A 13,663-nucleotide genomic window follows, 5' to 3' on the forward strand; every position below is an offset into this window, starting at 1 on the left:
CGACCCTCAAAACATCGATGGCATCGATAAATCGATCACAAAGCACTGATAGTACCGATATATCGACCTCAAAGCATCAATGGTATCGATACATCGATCCCAAAGCATTGTAATTATCGATACATCGATCCCAAAGCATCGTAGTTATCGATACATCGATCCCAAAGCATCTTAGTTATCGATACATCGATCCCAAAGCATAGTAGTTGTCGATACATTGACCACAAAACATCTATGCTTTGAAGCATCGACCTGTTCAACGTATATTCAATTCTTGCACAATAAACTCTAATAAATGTTTCAATGCTAGAACTAAACTAGAACTAAATTCCCAGTTCAGATATTTTCGTTGTGGCAAACCCAACCTGATAGCATTGCGAAGCCGATCCTAATCACCGGATTACGATGCTGCTAGGTTATGTTCTTCCCAACTATAATTAATAACTAACATTTTTAAGCTGTTAAAGGCAAGTTAATGATAATATTGATAATTAATTATCAGCATTTTGAATTAAGTGCAATACAAAGGAATAACTAATTTAATGCGAATAATCTGCAGAAATATTTTAAAAAATTTCTAACTAGATAACGCACACATGCAAAAAAAAATAGAAAAATAAAAATAAAAGAGCAATTAAAAGAAAAGGATATATAAGAATAAATAAATGATGTATGCTTATTCCAATGAGATTACATGGTAGAATTGTACAATTTAACAATTTATGTTTAAAATTCAAATATATTTAATGATTATAAACATAGAAATACATATATTAGTAACAGTATAGCTCCTACTTATAATAGTAAACTATGTTTTAAAGCGACTACTTACTGAGAGTGGGAGACCGTAATATATATAGATTCTTATAGACATTGGAGAAACATCGAACGCAAACCATTTATGTTTTAAAAAAACATCGGTTCTAAATATATCGATTTTTATCGATTGTAAAAACATTGATGTTTTAAAACAATCGACATCGATTTCGCCCCACAACTCTGTACGTTATTTGAAGTTTAATCAGAGAGCACGAAAATGGAGTTAAGGCAGACCAATTGCCGCTATTTTTCTCGCTCAACTTCATTTTGTTGCACAGGAATAGCAAGTTAAATTAAATCCCGAAACATTTATGCAATTTTCATTGCGAAATTGTCTTCTTTAATTTGAATTTCTTCAATTTCAACTCTTACCTTTCAAACACTACAATGTCAGAAATTCAAACAATTCCAACTCTTAGTTACTCTTCACAAAATATTTTTCTTCGAAAGTTAAAGAAATGACCATAATTATTTTTTTTTTAATTTCAAATTGAATTTTTGTGTAACAAAATCGCACAAACTCAACGGATATGGAAACTTTCTTTAAGAAATCGAAATGTGTTTGTTTAAATGAACGTTGATATTCTTTTCCGTTCTAAGTGGCTATTGATTTTTATTCATTTATTTATTTTTATTTATTTATTCTTTAGAAAACAAAGAACCCATTTAATAATATTCTTAATTTAAAAAGTGCTCTCGAATGACTTGCAGACGTATATTTTACTTTCATACGTCCTTTGACGGGTAGTTTTATGTTCAATCTAGAGAACTTATGAAGAGTTCAAACAGAAAACAAATGTAGTTGAGAAAAAAGTTTGGGTAACTCACCAGGTCAGAAGTAAAAATGGTTTGAAAATAACTGGTTACCACAAAAAAACCTCCTCTTCGGAAAGTAAATTCTGGTTGCGATGGTGGTCGCGTACATAATACTTGACGCGTGATTGGAATGCATTTGTTTTTGAAAAATGAAAGAGTTTTACCAAACTTAAGTGAATTTTAATGCTGGTGTCTTTCTTAGACAAGTTGAGGGCAAAAATTCTCAAAGAAGTGTTTAGTAATGGTTTAGAAATTTTATTCTTGTAATCATGGTTGGTCCCAATTCTGCTGGCTCTGAGTATCATATATGAAACTTCATTTTTATTGTTCCAAAAGCCCTCTCGAGCCTAGTGTTCGCAGGATCGCAGGTTTTCTTTTTGAGTTGCTTAATTTGGCCGCTAGATAATTAGCAATAAGCTAGGTGAAGGTGACTGCTATCTAAGCCCCGGGATAATTTTGTGTATTTTGAAGGGCTCAAGCATTTTCCAGATGTGCTTTGCAGCATTCATGTTGGATATTTGCATACCTTTTCAAAATGAAAATCGTGGGCAGTATTTCTTGCATCAATTGAAAGTGGTATCGTCCGTACACATTAGGAAAAAGGCCATTTAAATTTAAAAACCAAAATTTTGAAAATATCTTTTTATGCATTTGGTTATTTCGATTTTTTTGGTAGAATCCTTCCTTGGTAATTTTTTCACTTAACTAAAGAATCAATATAAACAAACGAAAAACTTTGTTTCCGTTAAATCAGGAAAAATTCTTTCGACATGAACTGTGTCTGACTTACTAAGTGGAAAACGAGTTTCCATTCCAAGAAACTACGAGAGTTTAAAAGCCAAAAGCGCACCCACCCTAAACTAATGTTCATCATTTGAGACACAAGAAAAATTGTAAGCAATTTCGCTGTGTCTTTCAGTGATATTCATAAAAACGTCATAAACCTCGAAATGTTTTTTGCAATAAACCGGATTCCAACAACAAAATTACACATGTTTATTAGGGTTACCATTCACAATGTGGTCTTTCTTTTCCCTATTTGGCAACAAAATTGGCCGTGACAGTACATTTAGGTCGTGATCCAAAACAGATAAGAAATGTAGTACCGTTTGAAAATTTTAAAAATATAAACCCAACTTTATTTTCTTCAAGATTAAAATGTAATTTCATAGTCATAATTTTATGGTAAATATCTTTCTTGCTTAAATGAAATAGTTTTTGTACCTTAATTATTGATACTGCGAAAAATTGATACAAATTGCGAAAGATTGATTTTAATTAATCATATTTGATTTGCATCAAATTTTTAAAATTCACTCATTCAAAACCTGAAAATTGTTTGCCTTTGTTATTCTTATTAATGATTGTTTAATTAATTTAGTTTATTGTTGTCATTATCTTATTTATCTATTTGCTTATTTATTATGAACCATTTTCTGAAGAGTGGAAATGTATGCACACAATGCACATCACACATACATCTTTACAAATTTCTATGCTTTGTAATATATTCCTCTACATTTCTAAGTTATAAATTATTCCTGCTTTTATTCACAATAAATGTTGCACAAAAAGAACACTAATTAATCAGAACACTTCAAAAGTTAAGAAATGTGTTAAATTTTAATGTTTGGAAAAGCTTACTGTTAAAAATGTTATAATATTTGAAAAGAAAACGTTGATTGTTCGGTGTAGCATATATGCTATATGAATTCTACAAAAAATATCTTATCCAAAAGAAATAGAAAACATAATAATAATAAATAAATAAATAAAGCTTTTTTATAAATTAAGTCACTTAAGAATCGGATTACTCTTTGTGTTTAGCAGGGACAAATAAATAATTCGAAATGTTTATTAAGTTTTTACCCAATGTGAAAAAATTAATGATCATTTCAATGTATAAAACATACTTAAAAAAAAAAAAAAAAAGATTTACATTTTGTTATAAAGTGATCTCATTGGTCCTTATGAACCCTGATAGAGTTTGTGATTTGCTAGATGGATGAAATGCGGATCTATCTTGTTTGCTTCACAACTGGATGAAACTTCATTAAATGTTTAATTTTTAAAAAAGGACCTCAAAAACTCATGAGACAATTTGATGCTGTTAATTTTTAAATTAGCTGTAACAGACAATCTACATAAATAAAAAAAAGAATACAGTGGCTCCCAAAAGTGTTCGTACACCTACGATTTTTAATGAAATAGGCCCTTATTCATTGGTTAGAATTAATATTTCGGAACAGGTATTTTATTATAAGATCTATGATCTATTTTTGACAAAACTACATGAAAATTTTTAATAAAACATTAAAACTTAATTTTTTAAAAATCAAAAACTAAAATGTGCCGGAAATTTTATCTCACAAAAGTCTTCGTACACTTTGAAAAAATGTCAAAAAATTAGTAAATAATCTAACTTTTTACTAAGTTATTGTTTAGTAGAAGATCATGCAGTAACAACAACAGTTTTTAAACGTCTGGGAATAGATTTCATTGATTTTTCTTTCTTCTTTTGAGTAATTTCTGAGTAAGTGTTCAGCCGCACTACGAGTCTTACTGTTTCTAGTTTGCATTTCGTTTCAATGGTGAATTTTCGTAACCTAGCCACCAGATATCTCCAAATATGTTCCATTAAGTTTAAATCTAGCGATTGAGGAGATATTTCTAAGCTTAAGGACAAATTTTGAGGCACTAAACGCGAACGTGTGCTTCTTATCGTTATCTTGATAAAAAAACAAAGTTGTTTCCTATTACCAAATTTTGGGCTAATAGTTTAAAATTGGTTTTTAAAATATTTAAATGAACACCATAACTCATTATTTCACCAAAAAATTCCAAATTTCCAAGTCCTGATGCTGAGATGCACCCTCACACAAAAACACCTTCACCGTCCTGATTAACTGATCCAACTAAGTTCTTAGGACTAAATTCCTCATTTTTTTCTTCCATTTACAATTATACAACAATTTAACCCAAAATTTTTAATTTATTTTCATCTATTATTTAGACGTTGTTCCAAAGCGTTTTGAGCTTATTTATCATTGATTTTACGACGGAAAGCGTAAGCTTACTGTTATTCGTCTGAACAAGAAAATTTCTGCGGGAAGAGGTCCCATTTAATCCAGCTAATCAGAAACCTTGGCGAACAATTTTAGGTAAAAATTAAACGTAAAATGTTTCATTTAATTCTGCAGAAACTTTTTTAATTCTGAAATGTATATTTTTCATGTATTTTTTAACTGTAAACCTCCGAACACGCTTTGTTAACTTTGCCAGTTGACCTTTTCTTACCTTGTTTTCGATCCGATTCTTGTCTTAAAAACATTTTTTCAAGCATTTCACTATAGAATGGTATAAATTACCCAATTTAGAGACATTTCAAACCAATTTACGGCTACTGTGAGGGAAAAAAATCAAATTTCGAATCGCGTTTGTTGTTTTCTACGCATACCTGCCATTTAAAAATAATAAGCAGAATATTAGGAAATAAATACACAAAAAATTAAAGGCAAATGACTTTATAGTATCATTACAATGCAAAAATAATAAAAAAAACCACATATGATAATTTTAATTATGAATTTATTCGAAAATATTTCAGTGTACTATGACTTTTGTGGCGTATCTTTTCTCTGTCTCTTCGTTTTTTGACAAATTTCAAAAATAAAATCTGGCAATATTTTGAAAAAATCTACTGAGTTTTATTCAGAATGGCATAGGAATGGTGTGAAAAAAAATTGAACTTCATATTCGAATTCAGTTTTGCGTTATTTTGGTTTTACTACAAAATTTCAAGGTGTACGAACACTTTTGGGAGCCACTGTATATATGTGTGTGTAAATATTTATGTTCCCTGTACAAATCCCGTTTACGTCGGACCTTGACCAAATTCGGCAGAGAGGTACTTGAACGTCCGAGAAGGAACTTAGGGGGGGGGGGGGAGGTTCGAACGCTAAAAACGTTCCGAACCGTTCAATATTTAATTTTAGGACCCGAAAATGGCATTAAATGGCTTTTTCCATCCGAAATAATTATCCGATTTCCTTGAATTAGTTCCCATTCGAAAGCTCGCGAGAAATACCCCTAAAGTTGATTTAGTTCCTTCGAATTTCAAAAAAAAAAAAAAAATAAATAAATAAATAAAAAAAAGGCTGTAAAATCACCGGGAAAACAGTTATAAGCATTGTTAAGCCTAATGGAACATCCATATCAAATCTTGAATTTATCGTTTGCCAACGAGCCGAGTTTAAATTAGCGTGAATAAAGCTATTCGATAGGAAGATCAGATGCCATTTTTGTTCTCGACTGTGAACAAATAAAATGCTTGATTTTGCTTTGAGTTAATTTTGTTCTATTTTGATTATTTTTGGCCTTTTATTTATTTATTTATTTTTATTCGGTACAGATTGCCGTTAACGAAATTTAAGAATCCTCATTTTAACGGGAAATTTTACAGTAATTTTTTCCCTATTTAAGCCTAATTGTTCAACACGCATCATTTGACCTATCTCTCATTTTCGAGGTAGACCGTGCAAAGTCGGGCGACGAAGCTAGTGCAATAATATAGACATCATAAGCTGGAGTCGATTTTGTTGTTAAAATATAAAATATGTTAATTGAATGGAAAATATTATTTAGAATTGCAAATGAATATTTTCCAAGTTACAGATTCAAACAAAATGAACTTAGTTTTTGATGCCTCAAAGAAATTTACTTCCAAGTATAAAAATTATATAAATTACTCTTTTTTTTCCTCACTTCATTATTTTAGTAGAATGTAGGGGGGGGGGGATAATTTGTACATCACATTTAGTTTGTGTATTTGCATACTGACATATTTCTATTATTATTTGTCTTGCTGATGTTTTTGTAAAATTCAAATTATGAATTCCAGTTCTTCGCAAATTTTGAAGATAAATATTTTTCTAGCCTAAAACGCGAGAAAGTGCCAAAAATTATTGCCCCTCTAGATGTCATGAATAGCAAAGATCATGTACATTGACCTGACCTTGCCCATTTCCCCTTTTTTTCTTTTTTCCAGGCAAGGCCTTAGCGCCATCTATTGTCAGCGCTTCAGGTGACACTCCATATTATTTAAAGTTGCACTTCATCGTACCAGTGGCGGCATCTATCGTCATCATTGTTATAGTAATTGTTGTTGCATGGGTTTGGGTAAAGAAAGCTCAATTCAGAGACGAAAGAGAAGCAGGTAAAATATGTATTTTTTGTATTTTTAATTTAAAGAAATATATTTTCTGTGATCTTTTTATAAAATGCACCATCTTTTAAGTATTAATATGTGGGTAAAAATTAAATAAAAAAGTATTTATTCTACAGTACGAAAATATGAAATTAACTTAGATCAAGTTCATAATTAAGTAATAAGGAAATACCTTAGCATATAAAGTAAAAGAAAATATTTGCTGAACACTGCAAATTTGTGCGAGTTTTCTCGACAAATGTGTACGATTTAACGTTGCATTATTTTTTTTTTCTCCTTTTAAGTTAAGTTCATAATTGCTTCGTTTTTTGATTTTTGTTTTGCATTCATTTTGTAAAAAATTTTGGAATCATCTTGAAATTTATGTCTATTTGTTCTTATAAAATTTAAATCAGTCAGCAATACTTTCATTAATATCATGTATGTAAAATATTAATTTATTTTTAATACTTTTATTATTTTATTTATTTTTGTATTTAATCACTTTGTTTTAAAAATACTATCCTTTACTTTTCTACACTATTTATTTCGCTTATTTTCACAATTCATTATTTATCAAAATTTGCCTACTATAATTATGTAAAGCTAGCTTGAAAAACATAAGCAATTTTTAATGTAAACCATTTATTGAATTGATAAATGTATCATTTCTTCCCCTCCCCCCTCAAAAATGGTACTTATAGCGAAGGGAAGAAAGAATATGTAAAACAGTTGCTGTGTTTTTATTCAAACCTTCTTTATCAGTGTAAAACATGATTCAAGCGACCTCCTTCTTTGTTTCTGAAAATCTTATGGGAATGTTATTTGTTTATTTATTTGTTGGTAATCAAGCAATGTATTTTTTTATTATTTTTTTTTCAATCCCAGTCATTAAACAAAAGTGTTTATTTTGAAGATTTATTAATGCAGTTAGTTCTCGCCATAGCAAAATAAACTAATGTTAACATTAATTAGTGTTGACAACGTTTTTTTTTTTTTTCTTTAAATATTAATACCGTAATTAAATCTCAAGACAGATTATTCAGACACATTTCAGCAGTTTTACACTGCAGTGATTCAATCAAAATCCAGTAGGGGAGAGCGGGGCTAGAAGTTTCTTTTTTCAAACAAGCTCAAAATTTGTTATGAAAACGTAATTCTAGAATCATTATTCTGAGATTAAAATAGATATATGCCCATATGATGGAACAACTGTTTTTTGTGTAGTGTTTCGTAAGATTTTTTTATAATTTTATAGTATCAAAAGTCAAGAAGGAACAATTTGCCTCTTCTTGGGGCTAGTTCTGCGGGTGAGGCAAGTTGTTCCGATATTAACACGACAATGTTTAACGATGATGATTTCTAGATGAACGTCGTTTCGAGACGACTAATTTGTTAAAAGTACAGTTTGTGATAAAAAAAAAGGAAATGTTGTGTGATTGAAAATAAGTGTTTATTTAAAGAATAAGCAATATTGTCCGAATAATCAGATTTTTTTTTTTTTTTTTTAATTTAAAACAAACTAAACTTATTTTACATTTTAGTATTGATAATTTGTATTTAAAGGTTCAATGATTAATTTTTAAGTGCAAATACATATAGGCACAGTTAATAAGTATAGTAACATTATAATAGCTTAACATAGTAAAATGTGGCAAGAATAGAATATTGTAGTAAAATTAAATAAAATAATTAACAGCTTCTGTAACTAATAAGCCATGAGAATTAGTTCAGTCTGCAATCGTAACAGAAATCCATCTTTCAATATAAATGGTACGATACTTCTCAGACGACACATAAAAAAAGTTAGTGCAAATGATATCAAAGAAAATCTGGTTACTCGCGGCAAATATTGTTATTGCGGATTTGTTTATTTGTTGTTTATTTATTTTTGCGTTTATAAATTACTAAATATAGAAAATACTCATTTTAACTATCTATTTAACCATCTATTTTTCGACATTCCATTTTCTTTCTTCCCCTTTTTTTACCCGACTGCGCGTGCGCGACGCAAAGGAGGGTAATGTGTTTATGAGTATATGTATGTATGTTTGTTTTCCTATATGGCAGTACCACCTAAAGTACAGGTTAAACCCCTTGGTCGATTTTGATAAATCTTACGTCAATCGATTTGTCTTAACCTTGGGAGTGTCACTAAACACATGACAGTAATCAAAATTCATCTTATCAACAACCAGTCGCCATACTGTCAGTTCGGGATCATGTCGCACGCTACCTGCGTGCTACACAGCGCGCGACAAACGCAGGTAGCGTTTCCACTGCCTGAATTTTTTGTTTACTAAATCTACTAATTCGATTTTTATCTCTAACATGCTGCATTTGTTCTTGTCGTAATTCAGGGGATTGAGTTTCGTAACGTGTAAAATTATTTAAAAAATGGTCCATTCCTATGTTTTTAAGCATGCTCTTTCAGAAAAAAATACTTTTAAAATTTGGGAAACGACCCCATTGGGTTACTGTTGGACCAAGAGGCTACACTGAAATGTTGATCATAAGGTGAAAGGACAACTTTTGCTTGAGAAGAGAGAACTTCAAAAGCCGAGCAATCGGTCTGCCCAAGGCGATGAAGGGGGACCAGGGTTCTGGGAGTGAGCAGTCAAGACAACAAGATATCTACAGAAATTATGCCGATTTCTTCAGAAACTCTGCTGACATTTTGCAGATATATCCAAATTAAGAAGAAGTTATGCATACATAATTTTTGCAAATTTCTACAAATTAAAGAACGCAATCAAAATCCCGCAAACAACGCTTATTCGGCTCCAAAATCGACATTTTCGCATGAAAAAAAAATTATGTGAAAATTATATGAAATTGTTCTGGATTGGATATGTGGCTACACGTACTCTTGAAGTATTAGCGATTTTGTAATTTCCATCACCTTTTTTTCGTGCAAAAATGTCAAGTTTTCCGAAAGTCTCACTTGCGACGCTAATTGTATTAATAGTTGTTTGTAGCAATAATTTCATTTCTTAACTTTAATTCATAAGGTGCAGTGTTTACAGCTTAGGTTTCACTGGGGGTAGTTAACCCTCTCAGAAGTCGAAAGCGCTTTTATGCAAGCTATTTTTATCAAGTTTTAACAAAGCGAAACATTTTTAGTCTGCTTTTAAAAAAAAATGTCTCTTGAAAATAGGACTAAAACAATCGTATACATATTTATTGCAACAACTAATAGTACCCGCACGACTTTGCCCGTAGTAGAAAATGGAAAGGTCATTTGGTTCGCCTGTATATTAACAAATAATGGATGATGAATTTCTCGCCAATTGGCTATATTCATTTGCTTGCCCATGTTACGGTTCCACGTTATGATAATTCCGTAATTTATTTGTCCACGTTGTGATAATTTGCTTGGTAAAATGTTCTTAAAATTGGAATATAAAAAGAACAAAATCGAATTTTCGAAAAATTGCTTCGAGGTGCACCTCCATGCTATGAACTAATTCTGTGCCAAATTTCATGAAAATCGGCCGAACGGTCTAGGCGCTTTGCGCTTCTCAGAGATCCTGACAAGACAGAGAAACTTTCAGCTTTATTATTTGTAAAGATTAATTATCACATAGCCGGAAACTAGGGCTCAGCCCTTGGGAGGGCCCGGCTCGGAATAGTAGCACTTTTAGTTTTATGGGGAGAGGGAGGCACGGTGATCAAACTGACACGAGGCCCACCTTGGCTCTTGGCGTCCCGGGCCATTGATTGTAGTAAGCTGTTTATTTTGAAATCGGGGCAAGTCCCTTTTTTGTTATTGCGAGATATTAAAGGTATGGTATTCAACAATCAGTTTTATTAATGAAGAGATTAAACTACAAGCCCCCAATGTTTTTTTTTTCTTTTGTCACTAAATTGTTACAGATATAAAGCTCAAGTTTTGTCAATATAGCTACCATTATCTATTCTTTTTTTTTTTCTTTTTTTTGTTCAAAAAAGGACTGGCACCTACATAAGCGGCTCAGACTGAGACTTGCAAAATTTTAATAAAAAGTAACCAATTCATGTATAATTTCTAACATGAAATTTTTATTTTTCCACACAGCTCGAGTGTCTTTGTACGCCGAAGCCTATTACACCTTGCCGCACAAAGGCGGCTTTTTCCCGACGCAAGTTCCAATGGCTGCTGGAGCCGCAGGTCCTACTGTCACACAAGACGATGCCTACGACGTTCCCTGGGATCTACCAGTCGCTAGACCTAAGCAATGAGGTCAGTAGCCTTGAATCGTTGAAAGAAGGAGGGTAAACGGGAAGGGAGTCCCTTGACAGAAAAGTCTTAGAAAAAAAAAAAGCAAACGAATCAAAGAAAGAAAAAAGACCCTTTTTTCCCATTTTTCTCCCTTTGAAAAATCGAATCACCCCAACTTGTTCACAGCAAATTCCGAAACCGTCGCTAGCTGCTACAAGGGGCTCTTAAATATAATTTTGTGAGGAAAGTAATATGACTTAATCTGTTTTCTAAAAAAAAAAAAAAAAATAGCTCAATATTTGACTTGAGAAAAAAGATACAAAAAAAAAATTGTTTGCTTAAATGCTGTGTTGTTTTACTGCTTTGGTCTACATAAAGTACACGGCGTTATCATTGTTTAATTGTGTATAATTATGCATTTATTTATTTATTTTTATTTTTGTTTATTTATTTATTTTTTATTTCATTTATTTATTTATTTTGATGTGCAAAAGAATAAGTGTGGAAGGGGACTCGCTGAAATAATTGAAGAGCTTGTTTCCAAATAGCGTTTTTTTTCTCCTCATTCTTGAAAAAACGAGACTTAGGTAAGATTTAACACTAAAGGGAAACACTTTCAAGGAAATGATCATTTTTCTCAGTAATTATATGGATGATAGTAACGCTAAATTATATTTGAAATTAAAACATGCAGTATCTTAATTTAAAAGTAAAAGAAGAAAAAATGAATTAACCCCTTTTGGAAAAAAACTGTACGACTTTCGCCTTTTTTTGCATCACACAACACACACGAAAAAAAAATAATTTGAACTTTGACATCTTGAATTCAAATTATGTTTTTCGCAATCACGAGCGTGTGTGTGTGTGTGTGTGTGTGTATGTAGGCGTATCTGTTTGTGTGTGTGGGGGGGGTATGTTTGTCTATGGTGTGGGGATATGTGCATGTGTGTTTGTGTGTGGGGGGGGTAGTTGTGTGTATGTGTTTGTGTGTGTGGGAGGTATGTTTGTTTGTGTGGGGGGTATGTGTGTAGGCATATGTGTTAGTGTGTGTGTGGGCAGTTGTGTGTTTGTGTGGGGGGTATGTGTATGTGTGGGTAGTTGTGTGTATGTGTAGGTGTCTATATGTATGCGTGTGTGTATGTGTTTGTGTGTGTAGGTGTAGTTGTAAGTGTAGGCAAATGAGTAACGCAACCTGGAGACGGTTTTCGCTAGAGGAGCAGCATCGTGAGGCGGCCGACCGACGCGACGGTGGTGCTTTAGAGGGAGGTGGGCGGAAAATAAAATCATAGTAATTCAAAACTGTCAAGTAAAAACAATAAGCAATCGTGATTGCTTAAAAAAACGAAATTAAATAACTTACTTATATTTAGAAATTGATCAAGGTTTTTTTTTCGTGTAAATACGGCGTATTTTTGCACAATTTCGGCAGGTACGTAATTAGTTACTAGGAATATTCTTTTCCAATTATTTCATCCATGTGCATAGCCATGATGCCCGAAAGACAAGCATAGGCGCAACAAAATAGTAATTTTTAGTGGCCCCCCCCCCCCCTACGTGTGGACCTCACTCCCTAAAAAAAACATTTTGTGCTATTTTTAAGTAGATGACGTTAGAAAAAGCGGTTTTGTGGCTCTCCCTTGGAAATGTTTCGAACTTGAAGTCATAAAATTTGCAATTTTTAAATGTCTGTGGTGACATTTTGAAAGAGCGTGGGAGATCGACGTTCTTTTCTAGGAAGGAGCTGCTGCTTCCTGCCCCCCCCCCCCTCTGATTACGCCCATGATTTCATCATTGCTATCATTATTTTCACTTATGTTTAGCGTTAGGTGTATCATTGCCAGTTTGTGAACAAAAATGAATACATTCGTGTTATTTATTAGTTTCCAAGGCTTCAAATAATTTCAAACAAAAAAAATTATTTTTGCTTGTTTCCGGTGTTCTTGAGTTTTATTTCAGAAGAATCGCACGGGAGAATTTTCCCCCGTGTGTACTCGCGAAGCCACGTGATCTCAAACAAAGCTGCAATTGGTTAAATTTGACAATCTATTTTGGCTTTGTCACAAAACTTATTCGTGACTTAATTCTTTTCGGAAAAAGACGAGTTTCACCCTCTGTTTTTTATACGACTAAACTGTGTTTGGAAAATCTTCACATTGTAAATGCATTTTTTAACATGTGCTGCTATCTTTTTTGCCAAAAAGTCAATTTTGCAAAATTTGATTTAATGCCTTTTGGAAACATGCCAACCTAATGTGCCTCTTTAGCGATAATTCGGAATTTTCAAGTAATGTATAGGAATATGTTTACACATCTGACTTATAAACCTTTTCTCTCCACAGGAATCAACTAGTGAAGTTGTTCCCCAAACATTAGAAACGAAAATCTCTCTTTATTGTAAAACCAACTTTTCTACGATTTTTTATGGTGAGTAGAAATATGTGAACAAATATTAGTTCGTCGTGCCCTTTATTCTCAATGTGTTTTTTAGTATGCCAAGGACATTTTATAAGTATTTATCAGCTTCATGAAGATGTACATATTTGTAAATTTCACAATTCATTTGCAGTTTCTCTACAACTATGTAATGCATTTATTTGTTTTGTAATAAATGTTTTTCGACA

General features: G+C 32.1%; 1 protein-coding gene across 1 annotated transcript in view; it reads left to right on the forward strand.

Moving 5' to 3' along the window:
- LOC129235221 (cell adhesion molecule DSCAM-like) overlaps nt 1-13,663 on the forward strand; it is a 92,613-nt gene extending 78,950 nt beyond the window's left edge. The window contains exons 23-25 of the mRNA XM_054868927.1: nt 6,683-6,850; nt 10,899-11,063; nt 13,382-13,663. Of these exons, the coding sequence (XP_054724902.1) occupies nt 6,683-6,850; nt 10,899-11,062 (332 nt within the window). The 3' untranslated portion in view covers nt 11,063; nt 13,382-13,663. The remainder of the gene's footprint in view (nt 1-6,682; nt 6,851-10,898; nt 11,064-13,381) is intronic.

The sequence above is a fragment of the Uloborus diversus genome, chromosome 2, assembly GCF_026930045.1.
Source record: "Uloborus diversus isolate 005 chromosome 2, Udiv.v.3.1, whole genome shotgun sequence".
Lineage (NCBI taxonomy): Eukaryota > Metazoa > Arthropoda > Arachnida > Araneae > Uloboridae > Uloborus > Uloborus diversus.